Source organism: Vombatus ursinus, unplaced genomic scaffold (genome assembly GCF_900497805.2).
Source record: "Vombatus ursinus unplaced genomic scaffold, bare-nosed wombat genome assembly UNPS02000580.1, whole genome shotgun sequence".
Lineage (NCBI taxonomy): Eukaryota > Metazoa > Chordata > Mammalia > Diprotodontia > Vombatidae > Vombatus > Vombatus ursinus.
In genome coordinates, this window is record NW_020940358.1 from 8,204,465 (window position 1) to 8,223,805 (window position 19,341).

At 45.8% G+C, this 19,341-nt stretch overlaps 1 protein-coding gene across 1 annotated transcript in view; it reads left to right on the top strand.

The window, feature by feature from the left end:
* LAMA5 (laminin subunit alpha 5) overlaps positions 1–19,341 on the top strand; it is a 119,667-nt gene that overhangs the window by 54,743 nt on the left and 45,583 nt on the right. The window contains exons 5-20 of the mRNA XM_027850165.1: positions 571–741; positions 1,367–1,464; positions 9,222–9,337; positions 9,832–9,950; positions 10,476–10,566; positions 10,882–11,016; positions 12,068–12,130; positions 12,615–12,755; positions 13,000–13,137; positions 13,749–13,883; positions 14,445–14,579; positions 14,817–14,954; positions 15,877–15,929; positions 16,554–16,653; positions 18,812–18,864; positions 18,992–19,097. Of these exons, the coding sequence (XP_027705966.1) occupies positions 571–741; positions 1,367–1,464; positions 9,222–9,337; positions 9,832–9,950; positions 10,476–10,566; positions 10,882–11,016; positions 12,068–12,130; positions 12,615–12,755; positions 13,000–13,137; positions 13,749–13,883; positions 14,445–14,579; positions 14,817–14,954; positions 15,877–15,929; positions 16,554–16,653; positions 18,812–18,864; positions 18,992–19,097 (1,792 nt within the window). The remainder of the gene's footprint in view (positions 1–570; positions 742–1,366; positions 1,465–9,221; positions 9,338–9,831; positions 9,951–10,475; positions 10,567–10,881; positions 11,017–12,067; positions 12,131–12,614; positions 12,756–12,999; positions 13,138–13,748; positions 13,884–14,444; positions 14,580–14,816; positions 14,955–15,876; positions 15,930–16,553; positions 16,654–18,811; positions 18,865–18,991; positions 19,098–19,341) is intronic.

Here is a 19,341-nt window from a genome sequence, read left to right on the forward strand (position 1 = left end):
GCTCTCTGCTGAGGCACTGGGAATAGCAGCCTGTGTCTGCTGTAAAGATACTTGGAACCCACACACAGACTCTCTCGAAAGCCCAACCTGTGTGCTTTTGTTTTTATTTGGCTCACTGCCTGAGTTCTTTTTAGGCCCTGGCATATGGCTCTCTACTAGAGGCAGAAGGAAGAGGCACAGTCCTTTATTTGAGGGAACCTCCAGCCTGAGGGAGATTCAGCACCTGTTCTTGGGGACCCTAGTCAATGGGAAATAGTATGAGGGAGGTATATATCCTTGGGGAGTCTGTGACCTGAAGAAAACAGCACCAGCCATTGGGTTTCCTTAGCCTGAGAACTCACTGACAGCTTTTAGGGAGTCCCCAATATGAGGAGAACACAAAACCTACTTTTACAGGAGCCCATCTTTTAATGGGGAGAGGTACCTCTTCCCTTCCTTGGAGAGAGACAGAAATCATACAGATGCCCTACCAGCAGCAATTGGAGCCATGGAGTTGAATGCAGACGGGCATGGTTGGCCACTTCTGTTTCAGATGCCCTGTCTTCTACAAGTTTTGAACTTTCCTTTCAGATTGTGGTGTCTCTGGTGAATGGGCGGCCAGGGGCCATGAATTTTTCATACTCCCCACTCCTTCGGAATTTTACCAAGGCCACCAACATCCGCCTTCGTTTTCTACGCACCAATACTCTACTTGGCCATTTAATGGGAAAGGCGCTACGAGACCCCACTGTCACTCGCCGGGTGAGCCTCCCACCCATAGCCTGGGGATGTCTAGGGAAATCAGGATGTTCGTATTGTCCCCCAAGCAGAGAGACCACATGCTTGGTAACCAGGCTGCGGTTTCATGCCTGGCTTGGATTCTCTGGGCCAGTGGTGCCAAGCTCAAATAGAAATGGATCCCTGCTGCTTCATATTGACTTAGAAAACCACAAATTAACATTATCTATGTTGTATTTTTATTTGTTAAATATTTTCCAATTACATTTTAATATGGTTTGGGCAGTACTCAGAAGTTTTACGGGCCTTGAATTTGATACCTCTTGTCTGGGACACCTGTTGCCCAGAAGATGAGTGATTTTACCAAAGATATATAACAAGCACAGTGGTAAAAGCAGTATTTAACCTTAGGTCTCCTAAGCCCCTACCTAGGACTGATTTTGACAGACCAGTCAGTTAGCACCCCACACTGAGTACTCCCCTGTACTAGCCTTTGGGGGATTTCTGGTCTGAACAGGGAGATTCCAGCCCCACCAGGCCTTGAGAAGTTACCTGTTATCAGCTTGGCCATTCAATTCTGCTGAAGGCTTAAAGTTCTTGGTGAGTGGGAGGGCAACAAGGGAGATGCTCACCTGTCCCACTGTTACAGTATTACTACAGCATCAAGGATATCAGCATTGGGGGTCGTTGTGTCTGCAATGGTCACGCAGATGTCTGTGATGCCAAAGATCCCACAAACCCCTACAGGTAAGAAGACCTTGAGGTTATATTTGTTTTTTCCCCATTCCTAGTACATATGTACACAAATGTGCTTGCAATCAGAAGAACATTGAACTGGGAGTAAGAAAGTCCAGATCCAAGTCTCAACTCCTTCACTGCCTGTAACCGTGGACAAGTTATTTGGCCTCTCATTTTCCCTCTTCTGTTATGGTGGCCTAATTCTGTCTGCTCCACCTAACTAACTTATCTGCTGGGAGGATCCAACATGGAATGTATCTAGTGATTTGTATACTGCAAATCTTCCCTTCTCGTGGAAGGGGTGATTGTGTTTGTGGCTTATATGTGGGTGTGTGTTTGTCCCTCATTACACATCTGTATAAATGTGTGTATGACTGAGCATCTATATGTGATGGGTCAGTCATTTCCTCAGGGCTGGTATGACCGTCAGACAATTTCTGTTTTCTCCCCACCCATTCTGCTTCCTGTTTTGTCCCCACCCTGCCTGTTCTGTCCTTATCAGAGTCTGTTTTCCATGGATTTAGGGCTATTTATGTGTTTGGGGAGATGAGCTTGGAAAACTAATGGAAATCGGAAGGGGGAACAGCAGTGCTAGGACCATGTCTGGGAATCTAACTCCCTGGGAGCAGGGCGCTCCTTCAGACTGAGGTGGCCTCTTCCCACCACAGACTTCCAGAAATCAGTCTGAGGGGGCTTGGAGCCAGCACAGATGAAGCCTGCACAAGCTCTCACCCACGCCCATGTCCGGCAAATTAGACCCCTGCACAAGCAGCCTCTGTTTCCAGTTACATCTCAGCAGCTGGAATGTGCCAGTCATGGCCATGGGGGTGGGGGTGAGGGAGTTTCTATATCATGGGCACAGATTTATTCTGGGCATCCACTGAAGGACTGCAGAGTTCTTGGTATTAAGGCCAAGTCCTAACCAGGCTTTGGGTAGGGGTGGGTGGTTGGGAAAATAACTTATTACTGATATCAGGAACTGATGTCAGGGCTAAGAATGTGGGGATGGAGGTACTCAGTCTGGAGGAACTCAGGCTTTTCTAATTGGGGCCTGTTTAGCCTCCAGTTCCAGTCCAAGCCAGAATTTGTCTTTCTCTTAGCTCCCCTGGTCATGGAAGAAGCCAGGTCCCACTGTTTGCCTTTGCAGGGAGGCCTGCCTGGCCAGGCATCCTGAGCTATAACAGTCCACTGGTTTCTCAATCAAAAAAATCTCATAGGATCAAAGAACCTCAAAGTTGGAAGAGACTTCTAGTGTAACATCCTGCCCATACAGAATTCTTCTCTATAGCATCCCTTATAAGTACCTGACTTCTGTTTTGGGACCTCCAGAGATAGGGAGCTCATGGCCTCCTAAGGGTAAAACTAGCCTGTCCTTGAGTATTTCCAATGCTGATTCTTAATGCCTGAAGAGCCAACCTAGGGCTAGAGAATTTTCTCAATCTCTCAACTGACTCTTGGTTGTTTATGGGTCTGGTAAGCAAGTAGTACCCACAGATAATCCAAAAACCACTCTACCTGTTCACTTTAGCTACTTCTTCCTCTTCCCCAACTGGTGGCAGTGTATTTAACAGGGAATGGAAAGTGGGGAGTGGAGGAAGGACTACAGCAGATGCCGGATAATCAGGCCCTCAATGATTGAGATGGAGCTCTGGTCAGAGTGTTGGACTTGGGGTTAGTAGAAACCTGGATTCAAATCCTACCCACCCATGACAGTTGTGTGTGTGTGTGTGCTTGGACACAAATTTAAAGTTTTTTACAACCTGGCCTCTCCTTACCTTCCTACCTAGTCTTTTTACACAATAATCCCTCCATGCACTCTGTAGTCAAGCTACACTGGTCAATTTGCTATTCCTTGAATAGGACATTCCCATCTCCAATTTCCATGCCTTTGCCCTCTTTGTCCCCCACACCTGAAATGCTCTGTCCCCTTACTCCCCACCTCTTAGCTTTCTTGGCTACCTTCAAAACTTAGCTCAAGTCTTATCTTCTGCAGGAAGGGGACTTTCCCAGTCATCCAGCTGTTCCCTTCCCTCTGAGATTATTACCTTCTATGTATTCTTGAATACATATTTGTAATATACACACACATATGCATATATATACATGCATATACACTCACACACTATACACACATATGCATATACATACACACACACACACACACACACACACACACACATATATATCTTGAATGTGCCTAGTTATTTACATGTTGTCTCTCCCGTTAGAATGTACATTCATTGGGGCAGCTAGGTGGCGCAGTAGATAGAGCACCAGCCCTGAAGTCAGGAGGACCTGAGTTCAAATCTGGCCTCAGCCCGAACACTTGACACGTACTAGCTGTGTGACCCTGGGCAAGTCACTTAACCCCAATTGCCTAAAAAAAAAAAAACCAGAATGTACATTCATTGATGGCAGGGTCTGCCTTTGCTTTTTGGGTGTCCCCAGTGCTTAGCACAATGCCTGACATATAATGGGTGCTTAATAAATACTTGTTGAATGACTTGAGTATAAGGGATCTGACCCTGGGCCTCACTGATTACTGAATACATTTAGTTTTTATGGGGATGCTGGCTCCTCTTTGGAACAGATTCAGGGAACCTTGTCCTTGACTCCAGAGCTTTTCTCCTTTATACATTTCTGGACCTCACTTGATCTCTAATCCCTAGCCCAGAACACTGAATTTCCTTGACTTTCTTGACCTCTGAACATACTTTAATTCCATGTTTTCAGATCTCTTACCTTATTCCTAGTTACCTTTTTAGCTTCTCTTGGACACTGCCATTGCCACTGTGTAATCATTATGCTCAACTCTAGGACACCCCTTCCCCTTACTACATCCTAGCCTTCTTTGACTTAAGCAAGTCATTCACAAGGAAAAAGAAAATTTTCAGTTTAGAAACAATTAGCCAGCATGAGGTAATTAGAAATACATATATATGATTTCTACCTAGCCAGTTGGGTGAGGGCTAATTTCTAAACTGTTCAGTTTAGCTAGATTTCCTGGGCCTAGTTAAGCTCTGTTAGCTTCTCTGGGCCTGGAGCTCACTGGCTCTTCTACAGGTATAATCAGCCATTTCAGCATCTGAGGCAACCATGGCCCAGAGTAAGTAGCGTGAAATGATCCCTCAAAGCAATTTTGTAATTCGTGATGTGAAAATGATACAAGTAATTAAGACAAATTCATTGGAGTGGGAAGGAGAATTATTACTATAGTGGCTTAGGGGGTTACATTTCAGAATTGGAAGGGATCTTGGAGATTATCTAGTCCAAACAATTGGATTTGGGGACCCATGCTCTTTCTATATCACCAGAAAGCTGCCAGTCACCCCCTGTCCAACCAACATGCAGGGAAATGGATGGTCTCTGGAAGATTACTCTCTCTTCCTTGAGGAAGCTAACAGAGAGGATGAGATAGAGTCTGGTTTTTAGGCTAAGGAGGGAGGAAAGGAAAAACCCTGGAATGAGGATTCTCCAGGTTAAGGGAATGGGGATATTTCTTTATGGAATGAAGGGAGAGATCTGTTGGAGTGCACAAATGGAGTGCACATATAAAAATTTTGTACCCTTTAAATGTCATGGGATAAAATAGGATGAAGCTCTAAGATATCCCTCCCCTCCAGGAAGGCTTTGGATTCTTCAAGATCCCCCAAGGATAATGCAGTCTTATACTCCAGAACAGCCATATACATGACCACGTAACTTTGCTAGAACTCAATCAACAAATGTTTACTAAGCACCTACTGTGTGCCAGGCACTATGCTAGGTGCTGGGAATATAAAGACAAGAAAGAAAGAGCACACCTCCCCTACCCCTACCCCTCCCATCCCCACCTCCCAAGGAATTTTCCATTCTATCAGTTCACTATACTGTAAAAGTGAGGAGATCATAGGATTTAGAACTGAAAGATACTGTTCAAAAGCACCTAATACAAATAGCTTATTTTACAGATAGGAAAACTGAGGTCCAAAGGACTCAAATAACTTGAAAATTTTGCATAAAATGAGAGTTGCCAGTTCCTTTGTCTTCCATACCTAGGGCTATGATTCAGTGACCTTATGATTCCATCTCAGACCCTGAAGTTCCTCCTTCTTTGTGCTTATAAGTTATTGAAGTGAGTCCTTCAAACTATCAAATTCCCATGAGGCTGCCCTCTGGAGAGGCAGTGTGGCATAGTGTAAAGAGCACTGATTTGGAGTCTGAGGATATCTGTTCAAATCCTGTCTGGGCCATTCACTACTGGATGACCGTGGGCAAGCTGCCTTTCTGTTTTGGGACTTCAATTTTCTTATCTATAAAATGAGGGGGTTGGTCCCTTTTGAGTCTTTGAGCTATGAATTTCATGATCCTTACTATGTATTGTCTTGGTTAAGTTACTTCTCTGGGACTCAGTTTCCTCTTCAGTGAAATGAAGCAGTTGCACTAGAAGATGTTTGGGAACCTTCCACTTTTAAATCCTATTCACCTTGTGATGATTCTACTTTCCCCTTCCCATTAGAGATTCACCCCCAAAGGTGCCTTGGATCAACTTTATTCATTGATTTACAGTCTTATATCATTCTCAGCCAATCAGGCAGCCTCCACATTACTGCCAAGCTTTGGTTGCTCTGCCCACATTCCTATATAATCACTTGGCTGACTAGATATCATTCCTTCCTTGGCCTGAATCAAAGAGAGAAAAAGAACTATTATAGACTCTTGAAGCTGAGAAGTGTCTTAAAAATCATCTAATCCACCTCTTTCATATTACAGGTGAGGAAACTAAGGCCTGGAGAGGCTAAGGGATTTGCCGTGGGTCACCTGACTAATATATCGGTCAGCTGGGAATTTGAATTTGAATTGAAATGAACTGCGTGCTCCTTTCTCTTTTGCTATACCATACTTCATACACAACATTAAAGTAGTTCCTTCAACCAGAACACAAAATAATAATTCAACCAGCTAATTTTCCCTCGAGGTTTATAGAAGATAATTTCTTTCATTATAGTGTGGGTGGTGCTTTTTTTTAAATAGATGATTCACTTAACCCTCAGATTTAGGAAAGGTTATAATATCTTCCACTGATACTTCCTCCCCCCACACTCAAATACTTCCCACCCCCAGGTCGGGTAGCATTGACTCCCATTTCTGAGTGTCAGTTCCTCATCAACTTACAACCGTCCTGTTGAGTGAGTGGGTTTCCCCCTCTGGGGCCAACAGAATTTCTTTCTCTGTTTTGGCCCCAGTGTTATGGAGCTATCCCCCAGGGCTCTGGCTGCCTCCCATTTCCAGCAGGATACTTTTGGATTCAAAACTAGGAGATGTAGAAACTCAGCCCCCAGCAGCTGTTGGCCTCGAAGGAGCAGGATCTAGACTGAGGGGGTTAGCCTGTAACTGGAGGCCCTGGGAACCCTCCAAGGGGCTCTGAGTTCATGGACACCTTCCCCTGTAGCTTAAGGCAGGATCTACCACTTTGGGTCAGGAGCAATGGGAAGCTTCCTTCTCAGAGTTCAGGATCATCAGCAGTTACCTCTCTGAAGTAGAGGTTATGAGCTGCCCTCATGGTTTCTGCTTTACAAATGGCTAAACTGAGGGACAGGCTTGGGTTTCATTGCTTGGCTCCATAGTAATGGAGGAGGACTCTTTAGGGAGGGGAGTAGGCGAACATAAACCCCTGAACGTTGAGTCTCAGGCCTATCTTCTAGAAGAGTGCGGGGAAGGGGAGAGGGGTCTGGTCTTACCCTTATCTAGGAGTTGGTGTCTAATGACCTTCCTGAATCCTGTGGATTAGTCTAATTAGGCTAGTGTTGGGGACATTTGCTTTTCATATGGCTAAGCACTCTTTTTCTCAAGAATATGTCTAAGTTGCAGGGGAAATTGCTATGTGCAGATTGAAGGGCAAGTCTTGATCCAGCCTCAGTAGATACTACCATCCCTCACATATACTAGCTCTGGAGTATATAAGGGATGGATTCTGGGCCCCAGTGTCAAGCCTGAGGTCACGTTCTTTCACTTGCTGTCTATTTCTTAGGCTGATCCTGCTGCCTGGTTTCTTCTGAACTCACTAATTTTTTTTCAAGACTAAATTGATTAGACAGAGATTAAAAAAATTTTTTATTGATATTGTTTGTTTTTATATCACATTTTTGAATATATTTGCCCCCCTTCCCAAAGAGCCAACTCATATAACACAGAATAAAAAGAAAAAATAATTCAGCGAAATTTAAACATTAACCAAGTCTGACACTGCATGAAGTATTCCATACCCATAGTCCCTCATCCCCGTAAAGAAAGGAGGAAGGTACGTTCTCATGTATCTTCTTTGGTCATTTTGACAAGCTTGGTCAATATAAACTTGTAGCAATCAGTTTCAAGAGAGATTCTTTTCTAAAATTCAATTTTATATTATTTTCAAGTCCACTTTCCCTTCCGTCTAACCCTTCCCCCTGACCCATTGAGAAAGCAAGAAAAATAAAACTCATGACAAGCATGTATAGTCAAGCAAAACAAATGACCACATTGACCATGTCCAAAAAAAAAAAAAGGTCTCAATCTGTACCCCTGAGTCCATCACCTCTCTATCTGGAGATGGGTAGCATGTTTCATCATGAGTCATCTGTAATTGTGATTGATTGTTGAATTGATCAGAGTGCCTAAATTTTTCAAAGTTGTTTGTCTTCACAGTATTGTTATTGTATTAATTATTCTTCTGGTTCTGCTGACTTCACTTTGTATCAGTTTGTACAAGTCTTCCTAGATTTTCCTTAAACCATCCCCTTCATCATTTCTTATAGCACAGTAGTATTCCATCACCTTCATATAGCATAACTTGTTCAGCTCATTCATCATTCCCCGATTGATGGGCACACCTTCAGTTTCCAATTCTTTGCCACCCTAAAAAGAGTTGCTGGAAATATTTTTGTCCACATGAGTCCTTTTCTTCTTTCTTTGAGCTCTTTAGGATATAGAACTAGTAGCAGTACTACTAGGTCAAGAGTATGCATAGTTCAATAGTTTTTTGGGTATAGTTCCAAACTGCTTTCCTGAATGGCTGAACCACTGTATAGTTCCACTAATAGTTTATTAATGTACCTGTTTTCCCCAGACCCTGTGGCATTCGTCATTTTCCTTTTTTGTTAACTTTACCAATCTGATGGCCATATGAGGTCATGTTTAGCATTGTTTTAATTTGCATTTCCTTAATTATTAGTGATTTTGAGCATTTTTTTCATATGGCTCTTGAGTGCTTGGATTTCTTCCTCCAAAAACTGCCTATTCATATTCTTTGACCATTTTTTCAGTTGAGCAATGACTGGCTAAAGAGATTCTAGATTTAGGCGTTGCTCATCGGAATGTCCTGTCTCCAGTTGCTGCACTTACCCCCTCTGCTTAGTCCTCACTCCATCTATATATAAAGAGCTGAGAAGTACCCGCCTGGGTTCATGGTGTGTCCAGCTGAGTGATAAGTGACTTCTGTCTTTTGACTACACTTTGCTGATTACTGTGCATGTACCAATCTCCTGACTCTCTCAGAATGTTGCCAGCATAAATATTCAGTGTTCCTGCAACTCCACATGGCAAAGAATACTATGCTGTAAACAAAAACAGTTTGGAAAGCACTGGTCCTGATTATTTCCAGCTCTAAGTCTTGTGAACCTGTCAAATCGAAACTGTTGACATTTCCTACTGGCTGTTTGCCTGAGCACTGAGCCCCTCATGGTCCTTCCCCTGTGTTTCACCTTTGTTTTGTCCTAAGCTCCACCCCTACCCCTCTTTGTCTTCTCCAGGCTCCAATGTGCCTGTCAGCACAATACCTGTGGTGGTGCCTGTGACAGCTGCTGTCCTGGCTTCAACCAACTGCCCTGGAAACCTGCCACAATGGACAGTGCTAACGAGTGTCAGTGTGAGTACCTCTGCGCTGCCCTGCTTGCAGACGTGTGCCGACCTGTGTGTGTACAGGTACGTTTAGGTGCAGACTGCACCTAAACGGTGCAAGCACATGCTGACTTATAAATAGGTGTACTCACACACAGCCATCAGGGGATGATTTTGTTACCATCATCCTTAAGTGGCATTCAGGCCAGTGTTTTTATCCTATTTGTCAGTGGGGCAGATGAAGACCCAAAGTAAGGGTGTGATTTGCTCAAAGTAATATACCCTGTTAGTGACAAAACCAGGTGTCCTGACTCCTCATTGGGGGCTCTGTCCACCACTTTGTGCAGCCTCATCTAACTCATGAACAGGAGATAGACAGAGACGACCAAACCCTATACTTCACCTAGGAAGGCTGCCCTGGAAGATGAGAAGAGGGACTTAGAAGGCTGAGAGGGGGTCACAGAATGGGAAGTGGCTGGTAGGTTGTGCAGGGTCATAATACAGCCAGTCTCTTTTCTGTAGCCTGTAACTGTCATGGACATGCACATGACTGTTACTATGACCCAGAGGTGGATCGACATAAAGCTAGTAAGAACCGGGACGACGTCTACGAAGGTGGAGGTGTCTGTATCGACTGCCAGGTAAACTGATGCCGCCAGCCAAAGCATCCTAACCATACCAATAACTCACCTTTATAAACACATTGCCTCTTGTAAGGAGATAAAGTCTTATGATCCCCGTTTTATAGATGAGGAAACTGAGGTCCAGTGAGGGTCATTGACTTGCCAATGGTCACACAGCTAGTCATAATAATTCACATTTATATTGTCATTGAGGGTTTACAAGGCTCTTTCCTCACAGCATCCTTGTGAGATTGACAGTGTTAGAACCAAGATTTGAATTCAAGTCTTCTGGCTTCAAGAACAGGGCTCTTTCTACTGTACTACTGTGTAGGGGCCAGGCCCCAGGAGGAAAAGGGCTGCCCTTTTATTGAGAGTAAGGTATAAGTTGCTAAGCTCTGGAAGGGGGAAGACTTTGCTGTTCTGGTTTGGCTGGAAGTGGGGTCATAGACAGTATGACCACAGGGCCTCAGGCTAGGTCATGATATCCGAACTAAAAAGCATCCTCCAATCTCCCCACTTCCCTCCCTCCCTCACCTACTCCAGCACCACACAACTGGCATCAACTGTGAGCGCTGTATCCCTGGGTATTATCGGTCACCTGAGCATCCCACTGACTCCCCCTATGTCTGCTACCGTAAGTAGGCCCTACACTGGCAGGTGGGAGGGGAGATAGGACTCTTGCCCCAGAATTCCCATCAGGGTTACTCCTATGTGCGCTGGAGACCTGAGAAGGTTGGGTGGGTAGTATTCTCATTTTCCTAAGATGGAAGGCCGAGACCCAGAGTGGCTTTCCCAAGGTCACATAGTGGTAGAACTGAGGCTATCTTTATTTCTTCTGATAATCCAACCTGGATCTGTGGAGGCTATCTCCTTTCCCTGGGCTCCAGAGGGAGAGAGAGGGAGTCTGGGACTCTAGCTACCTCTCAGCTGTCCCATTCCCTGTTTCCAGGTTGCAACTGTGAGTCAGACTTCACCGATGGGACATGTGAGGACCTGACAGGCCGTTGCTACTGCAAACCCAACTACACGGGGGAGAGGTGTGATGCGTGTGCCAAAGGGTTCACAGATTTCCCCCATTGCTATCGTGAGTATCAGGACCAGGAGGAAGCAGGGGTTAGGTTGGGGGCAAGCTGGTTCCTGAAGTTTCAATTATATGTGTGTCTTTCTTCACCTAAGAGAAATAAATCAAAAGTCCTATTTTATGTGCTCTGGGGCTACTATGTAAAGGATCCCTGAGCTGAATCCTTTTGATAAAGCAAATAATTGTCCCATGATTGGTAATCTTGTGTATGTTTAAAATTTCATCTAAAATGAGCTTATGTGAGAACTGGAAAGGTCTTAAGATCATCTAATCCAGCTTCCTCATTTTATAGAGCAGCAAAGCAAGGCCCTGGGAAGTGGAGGGACTTAAGGTCACGTCACTAGGGGGAGAGCTGAAATCTACTCCCAATCCAGCAGCTATTTATAGTCCCAGGGTTTTATAAACTAAAACATGGTGGGCTTTCTGAGAGCAAAAGTCTGTGGTATTCCTCCTCCCATCCTGGAATCTTTGGAGCAAATCAGGAACATTATATTCCGGCAGGTATTCTGGGTGGGAAATGTCAGTAACTTTTTTGGTTTTGCTCCCCCCACACACACCCTCACCCCACCCCTTACAGCTAGTTTTTACTCACTAAGACCTCCAGGGGACAGGACTGCCATATGAGTGGGAATCACATATGCAACCATTAACCAAACCACCCAAGTACAGCTGACTCACAGGCAAATTTGTGGGTCTGGGCCTATGGTAAGAGGTTGGTGTGTAATCAGAATAAATCTAGGAAGGCTTCCTAGGAGAGGATTTCTGGATTTCTAGAGCTGGATTTCTGTGAGCAGTAAATTGAGGGCTGTGTATCCAAGTTAGGGAAAGTAGGTAGTGTCTGTATATGATTATGAAGCTAGGTCTAGGTGTGACATTAGAATGGTCCCAAAGCAAAAAGGACCAAGGTAGGGGAATGCTTTTTTTTTTATAGTGGGAGTGAGGCCTATTAGGTTGGTGGGAGGGTACCCAACAGCCTCTAAGAAGTGAGAGATAGAAACCTAGCTGGGGCATCTGTGTGACTTGAGGATGTCTCTTCCCTCCTTCAATCCCCTAGCTGTGCCCTCATTCTCCCACAATGACACCGGGGCACAGGTGCTTCCGGCTGGACAGATTGTGAGTAAGTATCTAATACTTGTGACCCCCCACGCCCCTTTCTTTTATGAGGCTCAGTTCCCTGTGCCTCTGAGAAAGAGCCCCACAGACAGAACTGGGGCTTGGAGAAGGCCATAAACCCCTATAATTCCTATGCCCACTTCTGTCCTAAAAGCTCCTAGTCCTTGGGAAGTCCCCAGTCTGAAGGGATATAGAAATAGCCATGCTGTTGGGGAGCTTCCAGCCTGAGGAGGCAAACATAGCCCCTGCCATTAGGGCTTTCCCAGCTCCCACTTAAACTGTATGCATGTGGACAGAGCAATGGGCAGAATTTCTGGGGCCATGCTGGATAGTATCCATGTGGGATTATTCAGGGAAGGCCCCTTGGAAAGGCTGTTAGAGTAAAAGACTGGCAGGGGCAGTGGAGAGCTGGAGCCATGCTGGATTGGGACAGGGAGGGATAAGGGAGTAGTCATGTGCAAACATTACTCACCGCCTACCGTCCCCAGACTGTGACTGCAGCGCGGCTGGGACCTTGGGAAATGCCTGCCGGAAAGACCCACACATTGGCCAGTGCGTGTGTAAACCCAACTTCCAGGGTGTACATTGTGAGCAGTGTGCCCCAGGCTACTATGGGCCAGGCTGCCTGCGTGAGTGTCTAAGCTCGGTGTTGCCTTTCTGGGCTCCCCACCCAGGATTCAAGACAAATCAGGGGGACACTGAGGGAGGCTCTCTGGCTGTTGGTCCCACCGTGGGTTGGGGTGGGAGAAATGTGGCCCTGAGGCCTTGAGAGAGGGATGTCTTCCAGTCGTGTGGTCCCAAGGGAAGGTGCGTGGATGGGTCTGGGGTCGGGAGGCTCCCCCTATTTACTCAGACTTTCTGCTCCTCCTCCAGCCTGCCAGTGCTCCGGCCCTGGCCAGACTGGTAGCAGTTGTGACAATGAGACGGGGCAGTGTGTGTGCCGCACTGGCTTCGAGGGCCCTGCCTGTGACCGCTGTGCCCCTGGCTACTTCAGCTATCCACTCTGCCAATGTAGGTTGCCCCTCCCAAGGCTTACATGCACGTCGCGCACCAGCAGTCACACCCGACACGCAGTCATCCACATATAAGCACACATGTGGCATGGTCCTCCTGGCTCACATTTCTTTAGCACAGCTTCCTCACAATAACCTAGGGAAGTAGGAAGTATGAGTATTATTGCCCCCATTTTGTAAATGAAAAAAATGAAGGTACAGGTTGGTCACTGGTTTGCTTGAGTTCACAAGCTTAGTTTTAAAGCTGGCATGCGAGCCCAGGGCTCCTGATTCCAGGTCTGTGCACTTTCCATTATACCTCCCAATGACTTATAGTTAAGTAGGCACAGAGACACACTTATGCCTGTTTCTACCCCTAAACCACTGACACAACTGTGTCAAACATAGCCCCCTTAAATTTAAAGGGCGTTAGAGGCCATTCCTAGGACTCCCTTTGCCAAGTCTGGGAAGGAGAAGGGGGAGTTGGGGATCATAGACCAATGGGGCTGAGAGGCAATATTGGGGAGAGGGAAGGAGTTCAGGGCCCAGGGACTGACTAGAGAGAGTTGGGAAGGCCCAGGGAGGAGTTTTTCAGGTAGGGCTATAACCAGTTCCCCTTTGCCCCTGTAGTATGTGGCTGTAGCCCTGTAGGGACTCTGCCTGAGGGCTGTGATGAGTCTGGGAGATGCTTCTGCCGCCCCGAGTTCGATGGCCTGCACTGTGACCGCTGCCAAGCTGGCTACCACTCCTACCCCCAATGCCAAGGTTAGCAAGACTGGGACTCACTTGGGAGCTGGAGGGCCAAAGATGAGGGGAATCAAGGGCCTTAGAGCTGGGGAAATCAGGCAGCCCAGGGAAATAGACTATGGGGCTGAGGAAATAGGAGGGGGCAACACTCATCTGCGTTGAGAAGGAAATGAAATCGTATCTGGTTAGCAGCAGGAGTGCATAGCTTACACTGTAAATTCAAAGAAAGGGGGTTAGAGAGGACTGGAGGAAGTCAGAGGAGGAGGCTGTGCCTTGAAGTTTGGGCAGTTCAGTGGAGGGTTAGAGGTATATGGGAAGTGGAGGGAAAGTGTGGGGTAAAGCCAAGAGACAGGAAGACACACAATGTGTTTGGGGAGCATTGTGAAGAAAGGCCTGGATTCAGTACTATCAGCTTTTATTAAGTGCCTCCTAGGTGCAAGGCTCTGTTTCTAGACATAAGGAAGAATGGATGGGTCAGACTATGAAGGGCCTTGAATGCCAGACTGAGGAGTTTGGAGCAAAATGTAGCCATCCACCAGCTCATTGTTTCTGTATCCTATGCTTCACCTCCTCCCCAAGTTTGTTCCTGTGACCCTCGGGGCTCCTTGGACCAGTTATGCAGTGGGGCTGGAATGTGTCACTGTCGGCCTGGTTATGCTGGGTCTGCGTGCCAGGAATGTGCCCCTGGCTATTATGGATTCCCCAACTGTATCCGTGAGTGGATCCTCCTTCCCTTCACCCTTCTTCCCACTCCCCAAGGACCTCCCTCCCCAGTAACCCATGGTCCCTTACTCTCCACCCCTAGAGGAAAGGAAAAACAGGATCTCATTCTTTACTGTCATCTGTAAAATGGGAACATCTCCCATTCGCCCTACCCAAGGCAGAGAGTATGTGTGCGGGGGCCTTGCACTGAGGTAACGAGACTGATTGTGTCCTCTGCTCTGACTGTAGCTTGTCACTGCTCTGAGGTTGGGTCCCTCCACACCACCTGTGACCCTGAGACTGGGCAGTGCAGCTGCCGGCCACGAGTGACTGGTCTGCACTGTGACACATGTGTGCCCGGGACCTACGGGTTTCCCCGCTGTGAAGGTAGGTCTGCACCTTCCCTCTGGAGCAGAAGGGACTCTGCCCACTGAGGCTCAGAATTAGCCCAGGTGCCCATGTGTTTCTGTGTGTGTGTGTGTGTGTGATCATTAGTTTGACCTGGGGAATGTAACTTGTTTTGCATATGTTTATGTGTCTGTATGCTTGTATGTAGGGTTGGTAAAGGATAGTCAGTATCTACATGGATGTTGTGTGACTCTGGTGCTGTTTAATGGATAGGCTAAAGTGAAGCACATGTGTTTGTACACACACAGGTGCCATCAATCCCTGAAAACACCCCATGGTCTAGACCAGTGATGTCAAACTCAAATGGAAACAGGGGTCATTACTCTGTTCATAAGGATCCTGCAGGCTACATTTTTTAAAAGATATTTTAAGAGAAATATAATTTTATTACTTTCAAAATGAATTAAACAAAGGGTTGCCTAGCAGGCATCCCTCAAGATTCACTATTAACCAGTAAATAAGATGTCATGTATTTTTGGAGGCGTGACCAGAAGGGCCTCTAATCAATTTGCTGAGTTCCTCAATCACTTTGATGAGATAACAGGATGTATGTTTTTCTTAGAAGGGTAAACTTTCCATGAAGCTAGATATGGGCCATAGCTCACTTCTCTGCAGGCTATGTATTGACTTAGTTTTTAAATTTAATATTGTCTATGTTTTATCGTATTTTTTTTATTTTGCTAAATATTTTCCAATTATATTTTAATCTGTTTCGGGCTGCACTTGGGAAGGGCCATGTGTTTGACCCCTCAGGTCTAGACAGCCCATTTTGCACCACAGGGCTCTGTTGTCATTTGGGATTCCAGGACAAAGATAGGAATTATTAGGGTTGGAGAGGAGGAAGCCCTTCTTCCCCACCTGTGCTTCGGACACCACTCTCCCTTTGTTTCTCTCCCCACAGTTGGCTCCTGCGATCCAGCTGGCCAGGCCTCAGCCACCTTCTCTCTCTCTGAGGTAAATTTGCTGGTGTTCTGACCTCAACACAGGACGAGGATTTGTGCATGGCTGGGGCAGGAAGAACCCAGGGCTGGGTATTGGGAGACCTTGATCCCAAAGCCTCGTTATGCTCCTCTTTCCTTTGTGCCCACAGCCCAAGGTCCTCCCTGGACCTCTGTTTGCCAATTCTTGTCATAGAGGAGGGGAACATTGCCTTCTCAGTGGTGTCCCAATGAACCCCTTAGACTCTGGGTTAGACTTGGAGACTGCTATGATTTGAGAGTCATGTCTCAGAGGCAGCATCTAGGACCAATCTATTCTTCATTATCTGCACATGAATTTTTTAGAGTAAAGTGTTAGTATCAGGATGGTTTTTCCCTCTTTTCATCCCAGTTTTCTTCCCCATCCTGGTTTGGTTTTGATTCAGGAAGTAAAAACTTTAATAATTTTAGCACAACATAACTAGGATGGTATGTTGTTTTAATATTAGGTTTAAATAATTGAAACTCAGTGGGATCACAGTTCCCTACTCCCAGTAGAAGGATAATTCAGAGGAAGTGGTGGTAATATTTTCACTTGGTGGTTTTGAGTAGAGCATGCAAGTGTTCTGACTCTCTTTCTCCTCCTCTTTCAAAAACACAGGGTTCCTGTGAGTGCCGGGCTCACGTGGAGGGTCCAAGATGTGATAGGTGCAAGCCTCTCTATTGGAACCTGAGCCCAGCTAACCCCTACGGCTGCAGAAGTAAGTCTCTGTGCCTGCCAGGCAGTGGTGGGGAGGGAAAGTGGAATCTGCTCTGGAACCTGGGACAAGGCATAAGGGGTTTACCACCATATTGTCTGTGCCCCCACCTGGCCTCTCTTCCATCCTCTTGGCCTCAGCGGTCAGTGGTAATGCTGGTCTTCAGGAGCTACTGGTACATACAGTACACTCTTCAGGTACACCAGTCTCATAGTTGAAAGGAGCCTTAGCAATTGTCTAGTCTAGCCAGTACTTTGGTAAAATCCACATCCTCACTATAACATCCTTGACACCATTCAGTCTCCTTTTGAATACTTGTAATGAAAGGGAACTCTTTACTTCATGAGGCAGCCATGAAGTTTCCCTAGTGCTCTTTCCACTACACCTTCCAGTGACTTACAGTTCACTTTTGGATAACTTTAATTGTTAGGAAGTTTTTCTTTATTTAGCCCAGGTATGACATAGACCCCACTTACTCCCCCAGGCTCTTTCTCTCCATGGGCTGCAACTGGCTCTGGCTCACTCACTCCACTGGTACCCACTTTGGCAGGTCCTCAGAGAGGTGACCAGGCAGCTACTACTTTAATTCTAGTTAGGACTAGGGAGTAACCCTTGTCAGTGACTATTCCCACTGACACTATCTCATAAGCCCCCACCAGTGCATTTCCCATTAACAAATTAGCCATTAACATTCAATCTTAACCAGAACTGAAAATGCAAAGCAAATTCCTAATAATTACATAACATCTTCTTCATAAGCCTCATTTACATTCTTCCACTAATTTGCACAGTGTCTATGGAGAGACTAGGAACACAGCTAAAGTCCCAGTGCATTAACGCACATGCAGAGTCAACACAAGTGGCTGAGGTATCTCACAACTATGGAAGAGGGGGCTTAGATGTCCTCTTACTGTCTCGTGAACTTTCCAAAAAAGTTCCTCGATGAGAATAGCTTCTGTATTGAACAGATGCTTCTACGGTTAAACTGAGCTGAGCATGCTTCGCTTGACTAACACTTAACTAACACCTTACTGGGCATTATGTTTCAGCTGGACTTGTTGAACCACTAGATTCTCTCCTTTGAAGTTGAACCTCTACTTGTCTGGACTCATTCCTCAATAGCAACCGTAATATCCATAATTTCCAGCTTTAAGCTGAGTCAATAAACTCTTTTAAGAAAAGGCAATGACCTTTCTTCTGAAGGTGGCAAAAGCCTCTCCAGCTCTGCTTCTTTATGGGATTCTTTTCCTTCTCTGCCTTCCAGAAAGAACAGGTGGCAGTGCAGGGAAATATCTTCTATCTTTTCTTTGATTCTCTTCTTCTTAGCATCAAATCATAATAGAGAACAGAGCATAGACTCTGTATTCCTTATTCTTCTTAGCAGGTAATAACAGAGAGCAGTTATCTTCTTTCTAACTCTTCCTATTCTCAGCAGCAGATGGCAGGATAGGATACACCAGTCTCTCATTAGCCAACCAGTTGGCCCAGGGAGAGGGAGAGGAGGGGGAGAAAGGGAGAGAGAGAGATAAGAATACTATAGCCTCTCTTTAACACAGTTTTGAAATTTGTGCTTTGACTTCTCTCCCTCTATTTTTTCTCCTAACTTTTCTTGGTCCTCTCTATGAATGATCCTATCTTAGCTTATGGTTAGTAACCATATTCTCATCTTGTTTATAAACAGGTAAACTATATTTGTCTCATAATCATAGAACAATTCTGGTGTCCATATTTCCTAGTCATTAGCCTAAAATTTCTCCAATTCTTCATATGTAAATTACTGAAATAGATTATGTTCTCCATTTGCTCCCATATTCTGCAGAATGTCCTTTCCCTTCAAGAATACAGGGAAAGAATTTGAAGGGAAGAACAGAGAGGATTTGGGGTTGTCTCCATCCTCTACTATTATTCTGGGAGTGAAATTCTTTCTTACCTCCTCTTCCTCTCCAATAGTTCAGGTCCATTAATCTTGTTTTTACCAGTGGGGCTGAGCAGGAATTAGGGCTGCGTTATGTGACTTGCCTCCAGGCTTCCATAGCACAGCAGTTTCCACTGACTGGGAAGACCAGTTGGCTGTGACCGTCTGCATTTCTGCCCTCATCCTTCCCTGGGCTGTGCCTTGGCCTTATTTCTTCTATCCTCAGGCAAACTCTTCTTCCAACAGGCTGTAGCTGTGACCCTCGAGGTACCATCAATGGAGTGGCTGAATGTCAACAGGTAAGTGTCTGGGGGCCCGGAGCATGGAAGGTTTGTGCAGAGCACAAGAGTTAGGTGGCATCCTCCGGAGAATGTCATTCACTGGCAGCTTTTGTGCCTCATTTCACCTTTGGGTTGCTGTCCACAGGGCAATGGACAGTGTTTCTGCAAACCCAACGTCTGTGGTCAGATGTGCACCTCCTGCAAGGATGGCTACTTCAGACTGGACCATGCAGATTACTTCGGCTGTCAGAGTGAGTATCCCTGAGACCTGATGCTTAGGGCTTTCCAAAGGAAGCTTCAGGGAGGATAAAGATCTGGTTTGAGAACTCAGACTGACCAAGTGGATGCAGCAGAGCCCAAAATAGCCATATTGCTAGTTCCCTTGCTTTGCAATGCAGTACTCTTATCAATTACAGCTAGAAGGGCCATCTAGTCCAACCCCTTCATTTTGTAGAGGATGAAACTGATACTCAGGTGAAATTACTTCCTCAAGGT